We start from the raw sequence: 21,987 nt of genomic DNA, 5'->3' as shown, positions 1-21,987 counted from the left end.
GCTTTACCGGAAACTCAAGGGGGAAAAAAGAGTGAGCCAAGGATTATAAAACCAGGCCATCCATCACGCACCCCCCCAGTGTAAGCCAGGACCCAAGGGATAACTAAGAGATGACTAGGAAACATAGCTGAAATGACTGGTGGTGTCACTGCCTATGTTGTATTGTAGATCTAAGACAAAATGTAAGGACAAGGGTAGAAAAATAATAGGGAAACAATTCTATGTCTGACAAAGTACAAACGGCTTTAAAAAAAAAAAAAACAGGCATATTAGAGAACAAGAGATGTAGAACATGCTCACTGAGAAGCACATAGGTAACAGGAGTTTTCTGGAGTGAACAAAATAATAGGCGCCTAAGTAAGGAAAAGGAGCTAAGGATATTTAAAAACATTTATAGCATAAAGGTAACCAGTAGAACAAAATTACAAACCTTCCTAAATAAAAAAAGAGATGACATGAAGACAAATAGCAATGAAAATATAATATACAGTAAATATAGTAGTATGACAGTTAAGAACCAATCATATACTTGTCATTTTCAGATCTGCTCAAAAACCAAAACCCAACTTTGTGCTCAATACAAGAAACACAACTAAAATACCTATTCTGAAAGGCTTAAAATAAAGAGATGGTCAAAAGTATACCAAACAAATCAAGCAGCTCTCGTTAGAGCTGTCATAACAGCAAATAACCCTGACATCTCCCAAAGGCTTCTCTCAGTCATTTGACTTGTTTACTGCAGACTGGCTGTGACTGCTGGCTCTTTCTCCAAGTGTCATCATTCTCTACTCTGGAATGTAGCACTTATACGGTATATATACTCTTCTTAATTTCTTACAGAAGGGTAAAAGCCATGGCAGAAGTGCCTTCTACTCATACTTCATCAGTCAAAGTCAGTCACATGGCCACAACTGGCAGCAGAGGGCACAAGGTAACAGACAGCATGTATGATCCTCTTACATAAAAGTCTTAATGAATGCAAACACAAGCAATAAGAAAACAGAGATTGTTACCCTGCAATGAGACAAAGTAGAATTTGGGCTCAAAGGCCTTAAAGGAAATAAAGAAGTTCACTTCATAATGCTAAAAATATAATTCATAATAATATTAGTTGTGAAAATCTATGTACCAAAAACACAGTGGCCCCCTTTATAAAGCAGAAATTGCAAACGTTAAAAAAGATAGAAATACACTTATAAGAAAGCAGATATTAATATGCCCCTGTAAGTCCAAAACAGATCAAGTGAACAGAAAATACAGACATGAAAGACACAGACAATATAATCAATAACTAGACAAGAGGGATCTCTATCAAAATTTGATAAGAAAATATCCACCTTCTAAAGTATACATGGGAGACTACAATCCCAGCACTTTGGGAGGCCGAGGCAATTGGATCGTTTGAGATCAGGAGTTTGAGACCAGCCTGGCCAACACGGTGAAACCCTGTCTCTACTAAATACACAAAAATTAGCCAGGTGTGGTGGCATGGTGCGTGCCTGTATTCCTAGCTACTGGGGAGGCTGAGGCAGGAGAATCACTTGAACCTGGGAGGCGGAGGTTGCAGTGAGCCGCACCACTGTACTCCAGCCTGGGCGACAGAGTGAGACTCTGTCTCCAAAACAATAAAGTGTACATGGGGGCTGGGTGCAGGTGGCTCATGCCTATGATCCCAGCACTCTTTGGGAGGCCAAAGCAGGGAATTGCTTAGGCCAGGAGTTCAAGACCATCTTGGGAAACACAGCAAGACTCCATGTCTAAAAAAAAATTTTTAAATAAAGTATACCTGGACCATTCATGAACACCAACAATATATTAAGTGGCAAAGAAAATCTCAGTAAGTTCTCTGATCGTAATGAAAAAAATAGTTTAAGTAATAATGTACAAAGAAAGGCTGTTCTTTCTACCTGGAATAAAACCCTTAAAATAAAAACCTCTTGGAACAAAGGGGAAACAAACTAAGATAAAAACATTATGTAACAGGATCTATAAAATACAACTGAAGCAGTTTTAAGAAAAAAATGTATAGCCATGAATATTTTAATCCATACAAATAAAGTAATGAAAACAGTGAATGAACACCTCCCTAGAAAAATGAACCAGAGGGAAAAACAAAAGAAGCCAAAGAAAGCAATAAAGATAAAAGTATAAGTCAGTAAGACAGAAAACACAAAACCAGTAGAACAAATCAATAAAATATTGGTTGTTTAGAGAAAAAGAATCAAAAGAATCAAGGAAAAAAGGGGAAAAACACAAATATAAAAGTAAAGTGACAGAAGAAAATTACTAAGACAGAACATTTTAAAAGTCAGAAAAGACTACTATGCACAATGCAAATACATTTTTTAAAACTTAGATAAAATGAATTATTTCCTAGGAAAACACAATTTACCAAAATCGACCTCAGTAGAGATAGAAAATTTAAACATTACAAATTTCAGAGACAAAAACAAGAAAGTTATCAAAGAAATACCTATCAAAAGCCCCAATGGTTTCACTGTGGTGTATTCTTAAACCTTCAAAGACCAGAGTCCAAAAAAAAAAAAAAAAAAAAAGAAAAACATCCAAATTATTTTTAGGAGGCACCTGTAACAGCAATGCTTCAAGTTGACAAAGTAAAGCTATATACAAATGAATTGTAGATAAAACAATCCTAAATCATGTATGTAAAAATAGACTCTAGGCCGGGCACAGTGGCTCATGCCTGTAATCCCAGCCCTGTGGGAGACCAACCAGGCAGATCATTTGAGCCCAGGAGTTTGAAACTTGCCTAGCCAATATGGTGAAATCCCATATCTAATAAAAATACAAAAATTAGCTGGGCATGGTGGCCTGTGCCTGAAATCCCAGCTGCTGAGGAGGCTGAGGTGGAGGGATCACTTAAGCCTGGGAGGCGGAGGTTGCAGTGAGTAATATGCACATCACTGCACTCCAGCCTGGGCGACAAAGTGAGACCCTGTTGCAAAAAAATAAACAAATAAATAAAAATAAAAATGGAATCTACATTTAAAAATATATTATAATCCTGAGAGGTTTACTCCAGGAGTGTGAGGACAGTACAATACGAGGCCTCATATTTACTAATTAACATATAATAACTCTAAGGAGAAAAATGTTTATCTCCACAGATATTCAAAAAGGCCTTCAAAATACAACACTAATCCCTAATGAATACACGGACTAAAACTGGAATTGACAGACAAGTCCTCACCATGAAAAAAGATATCTTAATTCAAGAAAGTATTGACTTATTAGATTTTGTTATTACTTATAAGTTCCACTCAAATACAGAAATAGTTAACATTCTGAAACTACTTCCAAGTTTCCTTACTGTGAACTTTATTAGTCACTGAAAATTCTTTGAAGGTACAAAAGCTTTACTGATTTTATCATCCAATCAGATAAACACAGTGTGAAAATCTAAGAAGAGTATATGAAGTCTGTAACTAGGGTGATTCTGTGTCCTCACTGCATAGATATGCTTGACTTGTACCCATTTTCTTAGTATCTCAAAAATATCACAATTTGGACAATATATTCTCTTTAACTCCATAACTCACAAAAATAGAAAAATATATTTAAAAATGTTTAAGTATAATATTTTGATTAGCTTAATTATTCAGCATTAATTCATATGATGAATTAAGATTTAAATATGCTGTTTATATATAAAAGGTAATAGAGATTGAGACATAACTAAGTAAAATGAGGAGGTAAAGGGGAAAATGTAAGACCATGTAAGTTATAATAAATTCTTCATCATTTTTAGCAAAATCAATAGATACTGTCTAAAAATCAAGATATCAGGAAGTAGAAGTGCTCTAAAATTATTTAGAAATGTGGTGGTAACCATCAGAAAAACTAATTAGAAAGTTAAAAATGGTTGCTCCTTGGGAGTGAGATTATGGAAAAAGAAGACTCAGAGAACTTTACTTTTCAACTGAAAACTCTCTGCGCTGGGCACTGTGGCTCATGCCACAGTGGCACTTTGGGAGGCCGAGGTGGGCGGATCATGAGGTCAGAAGTTCAAGACCAGCCTGGCCAACATGGTGAAACCCCGTCTCTACTAAAAATACAAAAATTAGCTGGGCGTGGTGATGCGCATCTGTAATCCCAGCTACTCGGGAGACTGAGGCAGGAGAATCACTTGAACCCAGGAGGCGGAGGTTGCAGTGAGCCAAGATCATGCTACTGCACTCCAGCCTAGGCAACCGAGCAAGAGTCCGTTTCAAAAAAAAAAAAGAAGAAAACTCTCTGTACTCCTTGTACTTTTCTACCGTGTACAGCTACAATGTTTATAATAAGCAAATATTTAAATAAAATGCCTAGTACAGTGGCTAACACCTGTAATCACAGCACTTTGGGAGGATGAGGTCAGCAGAGCAGATCGCTTGAGTCTCGGAGTTGGAGATGAGCCTGGGCAACGTAGCAAGACCCTGTCTCTACAAAAATAAAAAATTAGTCAGGCATGGTAGTGCATGCCTGTAGTCCTAGCTACTTGGGAGGCTGAGGTGGGAGGATCTCTTGAGCTCAGGAGGTCAAGGTCGAAGTGAGCAGGTATCTCGCCACTGCCTTCCAGCCTAGGCAACAGAGTGAGAGCTCGTCTCAAAAAAATAAATGCATAAATAAAACGGAAGAAAGCGACTTAAACTCTCCTTTACTTGGTATAGCTTTGCTCTTGAAAACTAGGTAAGAATAAAAGAAAAAACATCAGCATTTGTATTAGCATTAATACATTCATTCTCTCCACCAATATTTACCACGTGACCACCGCACACCTCAGGTTGGGTGAGGTGTTAGCCACAGCAACAAAACAGGCAGACTTCCAAGGAGCCACACATGATCACCAGCCCTCCCTCTCTCTCCAGAGTAACTGCACCTCACAGAGCTCACAAGAATGAAAGAATATGTGGAGAAAACTGCAAAAATGCAACAAGAAAAAGGTCAGTCTGGTAACAGTTTATCATTTGATACCAAGCTGTAACAACCTAAAATCAGAAAACCAAACAGTTATAATAAAGTTATACAGCTCTGTGCAACTGAATAAGCATTCTGACCTCATTCAATCCTTAACTACTGTGAAAAATAGATTCTGTCCCTCTGCCCATCTGAAAACTAAAAAAAACAAGTTCTGAGTATGATTTACTTGACTATGGTCACCAAAATATTAAATGAGAGAACTTGAGCCTCCACCTGGTCTCCCCATGAATAATAATATAATTATATTTCTTATGTATATTATATAATTTATAAAAATAATTGTTCAATTTATAATCGATTTCTTTTGAGAAAGATACACAAATATACGTATATATTTCTTATACTGTATCACCTATCTCTATAAGTAAACCTGAGCCTAATAATTTTTTTAAAAGTTCAATCTGCATTTGAACAAGAATTGTAACTGAGGAAAACCTAAATGCTTCACCTATGTTATCACATGGCCCCACCATATTTTGGTCAAACTTAAAAGCAATCTTTGTTGAAATAAACACAAGTGAAGAGTACTGATAATTTAGAGTCTACAATGCTTAAGAAATATTCACAATTTTCACAAACTAATAAATTATAGATTCATAATTATTTCAAGGTAACCCAATGGGGCCTTTCATTAAATTTACATTGACACTGCCAGATTTATAGCTCTTGTGTAAACTCTGAGACTAAACACCGAAAGGCAAAGGAAGACGGCGTTAACCATGAGAAAAACATCTTTCCACTGGCATTCTTTTTTTTTTTTTTTTTTTTGAGACGGAATCTCGCTCGGGGGCCCAGGCTGGAGTGCAGTGGCACAATCTCAGCTCACTACAACCACTGCCTCCAAGGTTCAAGTGATTCTCCTGCCTCAGCCTACGACGTAGCTGGTATTACAGGCGCTCGCCACCACGCCAGGCTAATTTTTGTATTTTTAGTAGAGACGGGGTTTCACCATGTTGGCTAGGCTGGTCTCAAACTCCTGACCTCAAGTGATCCACCCGCCTCAGCCTCCCAGAGTGCTGGGATTACAGGCGTGAGCCACCGCACCTGGCCACCACTGTCAGTCTTAAGCACTTTCTTCTACGTGCATTGTGCAGGTTATTCCCAATCGAGTCTCATAGCAACAAGATGGAGGGAATAGTATTATAAGAGGCTTTTCCAATTCAAAACAATCTTAATGTCAGACTCAGGCTGATTTAAAATGATACCAGTAGTTCATTAATATTGTAAGTTGGAATTTGAAATTAACTACAAAATTCCATAGCTCATCCCTGGCAACAAACTGAAGGACAATACAACTCCTTTGGAAGTAGTTTTACTAAATGTACTATACTACAAACTTGGGAAAAAGTTTTAATTCCACAACTACAAAAGCACATCACTGCTTAAACAGTAATTAAGCAGAAACACAAACCACCACAACAGTGGTTTCCTGCAATGTTTGCATCCCTTGTCAGCTCTTTTCCTGGGGAGGAAGGTGGGGATGGGGAAGGAATATTGATACCTTACCTCTCAAGCAGATACGGCAGAGGATTTGTGCCTTACACAGAGAAGAAATATTTGACTGACACGTTCTCATAAATACATATGCATATTTTCATCTAATTTTACTGAAAGCAAGAAACAAAAGCTATAGAATACTACTAAGAATACAGTATTGCCACAAAACCAGTGAGTGGTAAACACTAGAGAACTCATGACAGGCTTTAATCTGCAGATAGAGCATTCAGAATGTCTGTGATGTGAAATATCTGCAATATGCCAAGCACCTTTTAACGACTGCCACAACCTCAAAACAAATGGCTTATCCTCTTTAAAGCACCAGCTAGTCAGCTCTTAAATAAATGAGCTCTGATGGTATTCAAGTCAGTATGTGTGTTTTATTAATTTTGTGTTACATCAATTCTGGAGTCTGACATAGAGATGGATTACCCTGCGTTTTAAATAAAGGATTACATGTAGACCTTTAGGAATGAAAATGGGGACATTCTATAGCTAAGAAGGCAGGGGCAGGGTGGAGTAACATGTATTCCAGTCTAGAAAGGTGATGATACATGCCATCTATAAGGTAGGATTCTAAACATCTAAAATTGATACAGAATCTTAATTGTCCTACTGTCACAGAAACACTATGTCTGTTTTCTGGCTTCAATAATTATACAATATTACTAAACTCCTAAAACTCTAAGTACTCCTTCCTGCAAGCTTTCCTGGAGCAAGTATTACTGGAAATAACAGTCTTCAAAGTATAAATCACACTTGCATGGTACATTCATGGTTAAAGCTCTTTCAGATATTTTATTTCATTAAAAGATCAATGAGGCTGGGCGTGGTGGCTCACGCCTGTAATCCCAACACTTTGGGAGGCCAAGGCTGGTGGATCACGAGGTCAGGCGTTCGAGACCAGCCTGGCCAACATAGTGAAACCCCGTCTCTACTAAAAATACAAAAAAAAAAAAAAATTAGCCGGGCATGGTGGCGGGTGGCTGTAATCCCAGCTACTCAGGAGACTGAGGCAGGAGAATCGCTTGAACCCGGGAGGCGGAGGTTGCAGTTAGTTGATATTGCGCCACTGCACTCCAGCCTGGGCGACAGTGTGAGACTCCATCTCAAAAAAAAAAAAATCAATGATGCAGTCTATGGCTCTGAAATTCTGGAAAAGTCATCTGTTTGGCCTACTGCTTCTTTGATAAATAACTGGAGCTGATAATTTTGATGAATATGCTAATTAATATCTCATGGTCACTGTCTCCAACATCCATGGTTCCAAATGTTTTACAAACATAACCTCACTGAACCCCCATAAATTTTGAGATATACCATTATTATCTCCATTTTATACACTGGAAACTGAAGCAGAGAGAGGCTAAGTAACTTGCCCTAGGTCCCAAAGCTAGATAATAAACCAACCTGTTGTACCCAGGTAAGAACTAAGATGCATTAACTTTTGTGTAAACTGAGTGTGAATGGTGAAGGTTGGTCTTCGTATATGTCCTGTCAATAACATAGGTAGCAACATTTAAAAGGGAGATGTTTCTTTAAAAACAAAGGCTTTTCAAAATCCTTTAAGGATTATAAGCTCAAGATTTGGCCCAGTTTCCTAAAAACATCGAAAACCTCTTTCCCAAAAGGAGTGTTCTCCTGAGACAAGCACCAAGTGCTGTCATGCTTTTTCCTCTGCCAGTTACAGACTCTCCCACAGGGAAGCACTTCCTGACTTGAAATAATGTTGTAACATTAAAATAACCTCCTGGCATGAGGTACTATGACATTAAATTTTATCAGAGTGAATTTTAAATGTTTTGTGAATCAAAACATTTAAAAGGAGTTAGTGTGGCGCTAGCACTTGATGGTACTGTCATAACTTTTAAATGCAAAACAAAACATAATTCTAGCTATATCTCCTATACATCACATGAGAAATCTAGAAACCAGCTGTGATAAATGCCCTCTGAGAGGTTCCTGAGGACAGGGACCCTTATCTTCTTGCATTTTTGCAGCCCTTTATGTATTTCTGCAGTTATGCGTACTGCATGAAACTTGTCCTTAAGCATTTCCTAAAGATGTATCAATAGCGGTAAAGTATTATAATTTATAGCCAAAGCAATGAAGTTGGCAAAACAAGCTAAGAGCCCATTATGTCTGTCTTCTGAAATAGAGTCTGAACTGAATGTGTACAGAAATAAAATCGTGTCTAGTCATGCAACGGGTTAAGTATCTGCTCTTGGTAACAGCAAAGGATCTTTCACTTTCAAAAGAAAACAACGAAACAGGCACACACAAAATTTCTGCCTTTTTCATCCTAAACAGCTGAATCATTCACATATTCAACAGCCCAGAATTCTTCCGGGCTGTCAGTGCGGGCTCTGCTTTTTGAGAGGTTGGAATTTAAAATCCTCCTTAGGAGAGCACGGAAGAATTACAGGAAATTAAAGGGATTCCCAAAGGGCGCTGACTTAAACAGGAGCAGCGTTACCGTTAATCAAACAGGAGGCCCTGGCTATCAATCAATCTCTGGAGAAGGAAAAATACTACGCTGAGAAAATATATTAGTTCATTATTCAAGTATTTACTAAAGTTGTACTCGCCGCAAGGCCCCTGGAGGGAGGCCAACAAGCACACCAGCTCTGGATCCCGCGCCGGACCGCCCCCTCCCCCGCCGGGCCCACCTGCAGGCGGGACGCCCCCAGATGCGCGTGCCAGGCGCCGGGGGCGGCCCCTGCACCGACCCCTCCGGCTCCACCCGGGCGCGCCTCACCCGGACGGGTCTCCGGAGCGATACGGACTTCAGCGTGGCGAAATGCACCAATACGACTCGCCACGCATGGAGAAGGGGGCCCCACGCGCGCCGCGAGCTACCGCGCCCGCGGGCCTCAGGGAGCCGCTGACCTTCTAGGTCGTGGGACCCCCGCACCAACGCGAGCCAGGGCGAGGGGGCCGATCTGGGGTCTACACAGGGCGCGTGGGGCTGACAGCCCCCACAGAGTGTTCTAGGGGCTTCGTGGGGCGCTTGGGGGGCTCTGGGGGTCCTAGGGGTTCTCTGAAACGCGCGTGGGGGCTGAGGGTCCCTGTGAGACTCCGGGGTTTCTAAGGGGGCGTGTTAGGGGATCCGGAGGGCGTGTGGGGGCTGAGGAACCCTGGGGAGTTCTGCCGACCCTAGGAGGTCTCTAAAGTGAGCGTGGGGGCCGAGAGCCCCTGGGAGGATGCGGGGTTTCCAGGGATCCTGGGGGGCCCTTTTGGGGTCTCTGGAAGGCGCGTGCGGACTGAGGGCCCCTGGGCGTCCTGGGAGCTCCAGAGGGCGCTGGGGGACCCTGCAGGATTTCTGGAGGGCGCCTGCAGGCGGAGGGTCCCTCGGCGTGGTCTGAGGGCCCCAGAGGTTGCGTGGGGGGGTCAGCCTGAAAGGAAGGGGGCCAAGTACGGAGACCCCCCCCCCCAGGGTACGCACGGTCTGGCGCTCACCCAAACAGCCCTCGGAGGAAGGAGTGGGAGGCCTTGACCCGCTTCTCGGCCTCCGCCATCAGCTGTACTGCCTCACGCTCCTTCCCCGCGTTGTCCATGTCGCCCGCCGCGGCCGCCACAGCCCCCTCAGCCGGCTCGCTGCGCGCCCAGGCGCCTTAGCCCTCCCTCTGGCGGTCGCAGGGGCGCAGGCGCAGGCGCGACGCGCGAGGCCTTTCGGGAGCTGTAGTCCGGGTCCTGTCATGGCGGCGGGGATTCGCGAGCCGCCTACTACAGTTCCCAGGAGGCCCGGAGGGGGGTGTGTGTGAGCCGAGCTTGCGCATCGCTAGCTCCCAGGACATCGGCGCAGGGGGCGTGACCCCCCCAAGGGGTCCTGGACCAAGGTGAACTTTAATTTTTTGTGTATGCAGAAATGGAAAATGATCCGTGGCCTCTAGTAAAGATCACCTACTCAGTAAGACTCGCATGGCAATGAGATGGATGAAGGAACAGGGGATAACAGATTGGATGGAACCCACACCCTGCATGCAAGTTCTGCAAAAGAGAATCTGGTGTAGCCACCAAAGCATCACATGCTTGATACCGCCCACCAAAAAACGAGCAACAGCTGGCAATAAGAGCCATTTTTTATCTCAAAGAGCAAGACGTCCCCAATATAAGTTATTTTTAAATCTCCCCAAACTGTAACTTTCTGTTGGTCCTCTCTTCCTTGGTTATAAATGAGTTGCATATACGCAATATATGCATAATCCACTCTTTTGTTGACTGAATTATATTCAATGGATGTGAGCCATTGAACTCTTATCCTTTACATAATACTGGTCATAGTGGATGGATCTCCAGGGACAAAATGTTTGCCTGCCAGGAAGACTTCTAATCTCCTAGGAGAAGTATCCATAGATAGATGGAATCCTGTGCCAGAGACTTTCGGGCCTGTCCCAGAGGGAGTTATTTTTGAATACAATGTCTAGACCATTCAAGCTTGGCAGTGCTAAGGCAGAGATGCTGAAACTAATAAGAAAATCACTGCCAAGTGAGATTTATGACAGTTTCAAATTGTTGATAAATACACTCTGGGCACTGGCATGCAAAATTTCAGAAAATGAAGACTGTCTGTAGAGAGCAAGGCAAGAGGGGCCAAACTCCTAGAAAGACAGTTGACTAAAGCACATGTCACAGAGTTCATACATTTCAGGACTCTGTAGATATAGAAAGAAATCTCAGCTCTTCATGCAGTTTATTTACGATTACTACATGCATTATTCTAACTTTGAAAAGCTGATCTGTGTGCTTTTGGAGAGAGAAGGAGGCAGGAAATTGGAGGTAACCGTAAATGCAGGGGAGACCAGAGAAAAACTGTAAAAAGTGAACATAAGCATTTGGAAAGCAGAGCAGTCTATGGGGGTTTAATGGACTGAGGCTAAATCAAAAGCTCCTAAGTATATCAGTGTGTTGGTTAAATCAGTTCCCTAACGTGGTTCGATGCAGAAGCTCTAATAGATATTTAAGAAATACTGATTCCTAGGCCACTGGGTTTTGGTATCAAGGTCTCTTGCAGCTGGGGTCTAGAAAATGCACATTTTGAAAAGAACTCTCCATCCCTATTCTAAAGCACACCGTTCTAGATTCTCATATCTTAGTCAGTTGAAAAGGAGCTGGAACAGACTGCCTCCTCGAAGCTAGTACTTGCAATTAAGAGAGACATTTTTGGTGGTTTCTGGTAATTTCCTTCATTCTCTTCTTTGTCACAGGAAATTTGTGGGCACTCCCACCGTTCTGCCAGTCCACACCAAAGTGGGAGAAAACCTTCAAACCTTAATTACTGGGTAGAGCTAGTGTTTTATTCTCCCAGAGGCTGGGGGAGGAAAGCAGGCAGGGCAGAGAGATGAACCTCACAGAATAAGGCCTGACTAGACAGACAGCTGAGGAATCCTTGAAACAAGAAGGAAAAGAAAAGGAGAAGCAACCCTGGTGTGGATCAGGAGAAGAGTAGAAGTCATCTTGGAGAAGAGGCAAAGGACCCACTGCCCACACCTGCGCTGCGCAGGATGGAGCCACTCACCGCTGGTGGCCATTTACATTCAAATTAAATAATATTAAATAAAATGTAAAGTTCCATTTCTTGGCTGTACTAGCCACATTTCAAGTGCTCAATAGCCACACATAGCCAGTGGCAGCTGAAAGAGTTAAAAATATAGCACCCTGGTGGATTCACTAAGTTGGATACCTGGTGGATTGACTAAATTAGATACCTGAGGGCAGTGGCTCACGCCTATAATCCCAGCACTTTGGGAGGCCGAGGCAAGCGGATCACTTGAGGTGAGTAGTTCAAGACCAGCCTGGCCAACATAGTAAAACCCCATCTCTACTAAAAATACAAAATTTACAAAAAATGCAAAAATTAGTTGGGTGTCGTGGTGCATGTCTGTAATCCCAGCTACTCAGGAGGCTGAGGCAGGAGAATCACTTGAACCTGGGAGGTGGAACAGAGGTTGCAGTGAGCCGAGATTGCACCATTACACTCCAGCCTGGGCGACAGAGTGAGTGAGACTCCTCTCAAAAAAAAAAAATAAAGTCAGACACCCGCAAAACGACAGGTGCAAGAAGATTACTTTGACTTTTTCTTTTCTTTTTTTGCATACGGAATACACACTGGACTCTCTGACCTCTTGTTCCTTTTCTCTTTTCTTTTTTTTTGAGACAGAGTTTTGCTCTGTTGCCCAGGCTAGAGTGCAGTGGCGCGATCTCAGCTCACTGCAAGCTCCACCTCCCGGGTTCACGCCATTCTCCTGCCTCAGCCTCCCGAGTAGCTGGGACTACAGGCGCCCACCACCACACCCGGCTAATTTTTTGTATTTTTAGTAGAGACGGGGTTTCACCGTGTTAGCCGGCATGGTCTCGATCTCCTGACCTCGTGATCCACCCTCCTTGGCCTCCCAAAGTGCTGGGATTACAGGCATGAGCCACCACGCCTGGCCCCAACCTCTTGTTTATTTAAAGCAAGAGATGAAATTCCCATATGAAAGATGTCCTTCTTATACTAGAAATTAAGCAACATTCTTATCATCAAAGACAGGAAGTTGAGGCCAAGAGAATTCTGTACAAACCCTGTTAAACTAACCCTTATCTTGTTAGTCACTTTTCTATCCAGTTAACTACCCTAGCCCAAGCCCCTCTGCCTCATCACATTTTCAGTTTACTATTCTTTGTCCAACTCAGTAAATAAGTAACACACTCTATTGCTTCTTTGGGTTTTCATTTCCTTATGAGGCCTCCCAGGCCATGTAAAACTTGTATCAAATACATCTGTGTGCTTTCCTGCTATTAATTTGTCTTATATAAGTTTAATTTTCAGACTCCACCAGGAGCCTAGGTGGATGGAGCATGAGATGCCCCCCTATACTACTATATCGGACTGCACAGACAGAGAACAATTTTATCATTGCACAAGTCCTAGCAGATGGCACTAGCCTCTATGTGCTTTGCTTTTCAGAAGCTCTGGACACGTGTAAGAAAAGAAGAAAAAGCCTTCAGGGAGTTTCTGAGAAGGCAGAGCAGGAAAGGAGCCTGTAGCCTGAACAAGGCAGAGCCAACAGTACTACTGGCTTTTCCCTGTGAGCAGATGGAGGTGGACACCTGGACACTCAGACTGAATCAGCACATACCCCGAAGGATGATCCATCAAGACAGGGCTGAAGCTACTTGAGAACCCCAACACTAAGAAAGCCAGAGTCAGAAAAGAACAGAATCGATATGGAGAAAGGGTGTAGCCATCTGTGTGTGTTCACAGAAGGGGAGAAAGCACCAGGCAAAGATCCAGTATGGAAAGTTACGGGACATCACTGCTGCTCCACTGAAGCAAAGCAAGAAGCCTCACCCGCATTAAAGGGGAGGGAAATGAGATGACATCTCCTGACGGGAGGGCCTCCGAGGATTTGCAGATGTTTTCACACCACAACAGCTAGGTTAGGGGGAGTCCGTGCGCACCCTGTTCCACTCTGGTTGCACTGACAAAGTTGGGAAGCTGGAGCCGCTACGCTGGGGTTGGGGGACAGTCCTCAGGTCACATGGCCCTGCATGGCATGGCCCAACGGTCCCTGCCCAGGTCTGCAGTGGCCTCCTCTGATGACATCTCAGCCTTGGTTCTGCCTGAAATGCTAAGCGTGGCTCAGAGTCATCGGACAAGGTCAAACCATCTAAAGCAGAGTGCTCTGCTTCAGAAGGCAGGGAAGGAAGAAGTCCATTTCAGGAGGCTCTTCACCCAAAATCGTTAAAGGAATGCATTAATGAAAATAAATCTTCCATCTGTGTGGATGAGGTTGTGCAATTCTAAGGATAGAATTTAATTGTTCTATTTACAGTGATTCTTTTCATTTTTCTCATAGACTAACAAAACCCAAGAACATTTGAATGGCACATTTCAGAGAAATAATTAAATGGCTTTTGTTAATCTCTAAAAAACTTTTTGAAACAACATCAGTTTATGTGTTTGTGTGTTATGTGTGTGGGGTGACATTTCACACCCTGTCAAAATTGTTACAAGTTTCCCCAAATGTTAATCTTACTTAACCTTTCCTTAAAAAATCACTATATAAAATACAGACCAAAAAGTTGCAAAAGGTAAAATTAAATATACACAAATATCTGTTAGGGAAAACAAAAAATGGTAAATTAAGTTAAAATAAATGCTTATGAGAAAATACACATTACTGTCATTAGTAAGTCTTTTTTTTTTTTTTTTTGAGACAGGGTCTCACTCTGTTGCCCAGGCTAAAGTGCACAATCACAGCTCACTGCAGCCGAAATCTCCCAAACATAAGTGGTCCTCCTACTTCAGCCTCCTGAGTAGCTGGGACTACAGGCATGTGCCACCAAACCCAGTTGTTTTTTTAATTTTTATTTTTAGTAGAGATGAGGTCTTGCTGTCTTGCCCAGGCTGGTCTCAAACTCCTGAGCTCAAGCAATCTTTCCATCTCAGCCTCCCAAAGTGCTGGGATTACAGGCATGAGCCACTGTGCCAGACCAAATATTCTTCTTTTTATTAGTTGATGTAAAAGTCTACAAACAAGTTTTGAAATTAACTTGACGCCTTTATTTATGGCAAATGAGCATAAGATCATTTTGACAATTTTTATTTATATTATATATTCTAGGACCTTTCTTATCTATGCTTAATATAAGTTATGGTTGTGAGCCACAGACACAATTGCTTAAAGGGAAAAATGGTTTATTTCCCACATACTCTTTGAATTCCTTTCACATCATTATTTAATATTACATTAGGAGAAATTTTAGGGAAAAAAAGCTGCTCATAATTCCACCTACCCAATGAAACATTTTTAATTTTTTATACATATATAGTGCTATCTCACTTTTATCCATCAAACTTACACACATGTAAGTATTATTAGGAGTATGCTTGTAGTTTGTATTTTTTGTTTGTTTATGAAACATATATTTTCTCTGTTGCTATAAGTGTTTGTAATTGATTGTTAATGGCCAATAGTTGAATGAATCAAATTTCACAAAACCTTTTTCCTCTGTGGCATATTTGGTTTGCATCACATTTGGCTCTTAGGGAAACATCTAAGACTGTCTTGGAGAGTGAAATAATTTCCCCATCACTAGATTACACCGTCCCAGTCTTATTTAGTGTGCAGTGCTAGCATTTCTTCATTATCAGGTGGGAAGAACTGGGTCTTCACAAATCTACTCTTAGCATGGTAGTAACTGGCTTTAAAAACACAGTCAACCCTTATTATTCATGGATTTCATATTTGCAAACTCACCTACTTGCTAAAATTAAGTTGCAATCCTAAAATCAACACTTGTGGCGCTTTTGCCATCATTCACAGACACTCAGAGTGGGCAAAAATGTGGGTGGCCTGACAGCTTGTTCCAAGCTGAGGTCAAACACAGCAACACTCTGCCTTCTTGTTCCAGCTGTTGTTGTTTTTGTTTGTTTGTTTGTTTGTTTTTGAGATGGAGTCTCACTCTGTCTACCAGGCTGGAGTGCAGTGGCTCAATCTCAGCTCACTGCAACCTACACCTCCTGGGTTCAAGAATTCTCCTGCCTTAGCCTCCCAAGTAGCTGAGACTACAGGCACGTGCCACCATACCCAGCTAAGTTTTGTATTTTTAGTAGAGATGGGGTTTCCCCACGTTGGTCAGGCTGGTCTCGAACTCCTGACCTCAGGTAATCCACCCGCCTTGGCCTTGAGCCACCACTCCCAGCCTTGTTCCAGCTCTTGTATTGTTAACAAGTGTCCTTCTTCACAGCCTGTTTAGTGCCATGTTTCACAATTTTGTGTGGTTTTTTTTTTTTTTTTTTTTTTTTTTTTTAGAGGTAGGGTCTTTCTGTGTTGCCCAGGCTGATCTCGAACTCCTGAGCTCAAGTGCCTTTAGCGTTGGCCTCCCGAAGTGCTGGGATTACAGGTATGAGCCACCACATGTGGTTTGAGTTTTGTGCTTTTTGGTTGGTGATTTTGCCGTTTAAAATGGCCCCAGGCATAATGCTGCAGTGCTATCTGGTTCCTAAGCACAAGAAGGCTGTGAGGTGCCTTATGGAGAAAATGTGTCTTAAATTAGCTTCATTCAGGCATTTACAGGGTTGTTGGTGGTGAGCTTGATGATAATGAGTCAACAATATATATTTTAAAAGACACCTCTAACTAGAGACACACATAAAACGAGGTTAAATATTGATCAATTGACAGAAAATGTTGTAACCAGAGACTCAAGGAAACCAAACCTTGTATTTTTCCTGGGCACAATGGTTTAGCATTTACTACTTCTGTGTTTGCAGAGATTTTATAGAAGATAACTTCTGCAAATGATGAAAATCAGCTGCACATTGGGAGAGTATCTGGATAAAGAAATGAAATGAAGTCAGATCATAGAATCTCCCTTTCCCAATCCCTAAAGGAAATGGGCAAAAACTAGCAGCTCTTCAAGAGAACTAAGACAGAGGGAAATCATCTGGTGCTGGCTAATTTCTGTTTGCTCCCTAGCCCCACTCACTAACCTTCTGTTATGGTTAATTTTATGTGTCAACTTGACTGGGCCACGGAATGCCCACTATCTGTTAAATGTTATTTCTGGATGGGTCTGTGAGGATGTTTCTGGAAAAGGTCAGCAGTTGAATCAGTGGACTGAGTAAAGCAAATGGCCCCTCCAATGTGAGCAACACCATCCAATCCAATCCAATGAGTGCCCGAGTGGCAGATGGTTGAATTAGCTCTGCCTGGCTGTTTGGACTGTGACATCAATCTTCTCCTGCCCTCAGTGCTCCTGGTTATTAAGCCTTCAGACTCAGGTTGGAATCTACACCTGTGGCTCTCCACCTCTCAGGCCTTCCAACTACACCATTGGCTTTCCTTGGTTTCCAGCTTGCAAACAGCAGATGGTGGACTTCGAGGCCTCCATAATTGTACAAGCCAATCCTTTGCAATAAATCTTTTCATATCTCTATGTTTCTCTGGAGAACCCTGACTAATGCACTTTCTCCATGCTGCTCTCTGTTTCACAACACAGGCTGCTATGGACTCCATCCATGGGGCTCTTGTGCCCTATAACTTCTGCCTGTATTTGACAACAAGATGCCTAGGAATGAGGTAGAGGACAGAGGGGATTGAGATCATGGTGTTTGTCCCCTGCTCCCTCCACAAAGTGGCCAGCTGGCACGCCAATTCTTTCTCGATTGTTTGCCTTATCTTTCAGGCTTAGGGTAGCTGGCATGGCTGCTGCAGACACTTGCCCTGTGTCCCGGGGTTTCTGTGTCCCTGCACCATTGCACACTGCCCCGTATAGAAACTGCCCTGAACTCTCCTGTTGCAAGTGTGCCTGTGCTGACTGTGGAGACCCAGACTGACATGCTCCCCAACCCATTGGATGAGGCCAGTATAACCTTGAAACCCAAACCAGGAAAGCACAATATGAGAAAAAACAATCATAGGCCAGTTTAACTCATGAAGATAGATACAAAAATGCTGAAGAAAACATTAGTAAACATACCACACACAAAAATCTAGATGGATTATGGACATAAATGGGAAATGCTAAACTTTAAAAATTTCAGAAAAAATATTTAAAAGTAGCTTTATGACCTTGATTTCCTAAATAAGACATAAAAAATGCAAACCACAAGAGAGAAAAATCAATACATTCTTTCCATTAAGATTAAGAATATTTTTTCATCAACATGCCATAAATAAAATGAAAAGACAACCACAACCCAGAGGATGACATTTGCAAGAAGGATAAATAAATCCTACAAATCAACTGGAGACAACCAAACAGAAAAATGGGCAAAAGATTTGAACGTGAAGACTTAATTACAGATTTCAACAAACTCTTGGCCCTCTTCTGCTTTTGCTGCTCATTGCTTCAGTGGGAAGAGCATCTGCTTACAGAAAACCAGAAAGATCGCAGGAGAAGGTGGAAGCAGGAGTGTCACAGCCTGCAGAATCCACTTGCTTTTTCTTTGCTTTCAAAATGGAACCTGATGACTATTTAAGAGCTGGTAAACAGATATCGTGTTGTGGAAAACGTCTGCAGAAAGGAGACCAAAGGCTGGATGAGGACGATGACCTCCCCACAAGCCCTTCCACTCTGGGCATCCTTGGCCTCTTGTGACACGCTCTGACTTTTTAAGGCTTGTGATTTCTCATGTTTCTGTGTCTGGAAAGAGAAAATGTACCCTGGGACCTTTGGAGAGATGCCAGTTTGGAGCCATCTGTAGCACTGCCTTGTTTGCTGACTTTCTGTGCGCCTGCTGCTGGCCTGCTCCCCAGAGTCAGAAGGCATTTCCAGCCAAGGTCAGCCATGTTCTTCTGCTGCTGCCCTGGGGGCGAGGGCTCAGGGCTGCAGTGGGAGCTGCTGCTGGCAGCATGGACTCTGCTCCCCTACCCCTGCCCTGCAGCCATGGCTGGGAGATTCCTCAAGCAGGCACAGACTGCTGACCGTTCCTTCCTGGGCCATGTTTGGAGGGTGGCTGGCAGCAGGTGGGTTGCAAATAGATTTGCTTTCTGCCTGGGTTATATCCAGGTCAGCAGCCAGCCTAGAACAGGATTATTTAGGGGACAAAGAAGAGCTTGTCAAATAGTGCTACATGCAAAAAAAAAAAAAAGAGTAGAGAGAAGAAACCAACCGAGATCAACCGTACTGTTTACAGAGGATTATTTGTTTCCCCAGAGTGATGAGAAAATTTCAGATAGCAGACATCGGCTGATGAAGAGAGTGTCACAGTGTGACCCTTTCCTGGCACCAATGCCATATCTACTGGTGAAGGAGTGATGAAAAACTACAGCCAGGAAGCTCCCTGTCTGCAGGTTCCTCAGCCCACACAAGCAGAGCCTGCTGGGATAAAACACACCATCATGTTCTTGTTTATTTCCTGCTTCTCCTAGGAGCTGGGCTGATAAATCCCGAGCTTGGTCATCAACAGACAGAACCAGGAAGTTGTGCAGCTCATAGAGGGCCTCTGTGGGACACACACCATCTCGCCCACACAGCACCCAGCCACGGGTTGATCCAACAGGAATCCCACACTTGCCATCATGACTGATCCAGCAGTGGCCTGTTACCAGGTTCAGCTTATGAGATAGAAGGCCCAATTTGCTGGACTCCTGGGAAACATACTTTTCTTTCTTTCTTTCTTTCTTTTTTTTTCCAGACGGGGTCTTACTGTGTTGGGCAGGCTGGAGTGCAATGGCACAATCACAGCTCACTGCATTCTAGACATCCTGGGCTCAAGCGATCCTTTCACCTCAGCCTCCAGAGTTGCTGAGACTACAGGCATGTGCTCCACGGCTAGTTTTTGTGTTTTTTAGTAGAGATGAGGTTTCACCATGTTGGCCAGGCAGGTCTTGAACTCCTGGCCTCATGTGATCTGCCCACCTTGGCCTCCCCAAAGTGTTGGGATTACAGGTGTGAGCCACTGCACTTCGCCAAATTGCACATATTTAAAGTGTACAATTTGATGAAATTTGTCATACGTAGGCACCTGTGGAATTATCACTACAATTCATACAACAGATATATCTATCACCTGAAGTTTTCTCATGCCCTTCTGCAATCCTTCTCTCCTATGCCCCTTATTCCACAGACATGAGCAGACCCCACAGTTCCTGTTATTCCATGGTCTAACCAGATCTCATATTTTTCCCTTCTTTTATTGGCAAGAACAGGGCTCCTATTTGTTATAGCCAGCACTCCTAATTTACTCTTGTTTCACGGAAATACTCAGGCTCCTATTTTTCCATTATTTCATGACAGTAACCAGACAACAACTAAGTCGTCTATTTCCCTTTGTTCTGTTGCCCAGGCTGGAGTGCTTGGTGCGATCTCAGCTCACTGCAGCCTCGACCTCTCTTGGGCTCAGGCGATCTTCCCACCTCAGCCTCCAGAGTAGCTGGGGCTACAGATGTGTGCCACCATGCCTGGCTAATTTTTGTATTTTCTGTAGAGATGGGGTTTCACCATGTTGCCCAGGCTGGTCTGGAACTCCTGGGCTGAAGCAATCCTCCTAGTCTCGGCCTCCCAGGTGTCAGCCACTATGCACTGCCCCTATTCCATGCTGTAATCAAGCTCCCTGTCTCCCTTTATATATGTGCCTTACCAGAATCATATTTTTTTCCTGATTCCATGTCCACAGAGTCAGAAATCAGTGTTCTGCTGACGCAAGCTAAGGAACGCCAGTGTGACCTGTTAAGCCCCTCGCATCTCCTTCTGTGGCATAGTCAGGGTCTGTGTTTTCCTTTTCTTCCATTAAAATTGCCAGTGACTCATTTTCCTCTTTATGGACACAACCAACTCCCATATTTCTTAAGCAGATTTATCGTTTATGCTTTGAGCCTCACGTCCATGGGGTTTCTAATATGGCCCACCCAATGTTATTTTTCCTCTCTACGGGCCTCAGCCTGATGGGGGTATCCCAGGTGTCTGGGGCATGCTGAGATGGCCAGGTCTGACTGACCTCCCTGATTACTCGGAATCCTTCATTACGTATTCTACAGCAAGTGGCCCTCCGCAGCTCAGGCTCAGGGAATTTCAAACGTATCACCTCCACCGGCTAGACAAGTCCTCTCAAGACAGGCTCTGGGGCCAAGGGAAGATGTTGTGACAGGTGCTAGCAACATTGTCATGATGGAAGGTGGCCTGGCTTCTGGGACAGGAGGGACCTGACAGGCCATGGGTTAAGTGTGGGTTCAGAGTCACAGAAGAATCACAAAGAAGACATTACTATGCACCTGACACCGGACTTGGGAGCAGGTTCTTTGCCTACATCCAGTTGGTCTCTACCACAATTCAAGAGGAGTCTTTCTCCCCATTCTCATATTACAGATGAAGAAACCCAACTTAGGGAGATGAGGTAACTCTCCCAGAGTCCACAGCGAAGGACTTGAGCCAGGACAGCTGGATCCTAATGCTCCTGCTTCCCCTCCCTCAGCATGCTACTCCTCACAGAACAATGCTTTATTTAGTTTTGGACATTTTAACCTTTATTTTGGAATAATTTCAGACTTACACAAAGGTTGCAAAAATAGCATAAAGCATTCTCGTATACCCTTCATTCCACTTCCCCAAATGTTAACATATTATACAATCACAGTACAATGGTGAAAACTAGAATATCAACATTCACACAATACTATTAACTAATCTGCAGATTTTATTCACATTTCATCAATTATTCCATTAATTTTTTTTTCTGGTAGGATTCCATTTAGGGTTTTTTTTGTTTGTTTGTTGTTTGTTTTTCTTTTTCTTTTTTTTTTTTTTTTGAGACAGAGTCTCGCTCTGTCACCCAGGCTGGAGTGCAGCAGTGCCATCCTGGCTCACTTCAACCTCCACCTCCTGGGTTCAAGTGATTCTCCTGCCTCAGCCTCCCGAGTAATGGGGACTACAGGTACACGCCACCACACCCAGCTAATTTTGTATTTTTAGTAGAGATGGGGTTTCACCATGTTGGCCAGGCTGGTCTCGAACTCCTGACCTCGGTGATTTGCCCACCTCAGCCTCCCAAAGTGCTGGGATTACAGGCGTGAGCCACCA

General features: G+C 43.1%; 1 protein-coding gene across 1 annotated transcript in view; it reads right to left on the bottom strand.

Moving 5' to 3' along the window:
• Positions 1-10,118, bottom strand: part of NAPB (NSF attachment protein beta) — a 47,417-nt gene extending 37,299 nt beyond the window's left edge. The window contains exon 1 of the mRNA XM_032143258.2: positions 9,937-10,118. Within this exon, the coding sequence (XP_031999149.1) occupies positions 9,937-10,034 (98 nt within the window). The 5' untranslated portion in view covers positions 10,035-10,118. The remainder of the gene's footprint in view (positions 1-9,936) is intronic.
• Positions 10,119-21,987: the final 11,869 nt, after the last annotated feature.

This window comes from Hylobates moloch, unplaced genomic scaffold (assembly GCF_009828535.3).
Source record: "Hylobates moloch isolate HMO894 unplaced genomic scaffold, HMol_V3 SCAFFOLD_21, whole genome shotgun sequence".
In the NCBI taxonomy this organism is placed as follows: Eukaryota; Metazoa; Chordata; class Mammalia; order Primates; family Hylobatidae; genus Hylobates; species Hylobates moloch.
The sequence above is the reverse complement of the archived record's forward strand: the minus strand, read 5'-3'. Positions and strand labels throughout refer to the sequence as shown.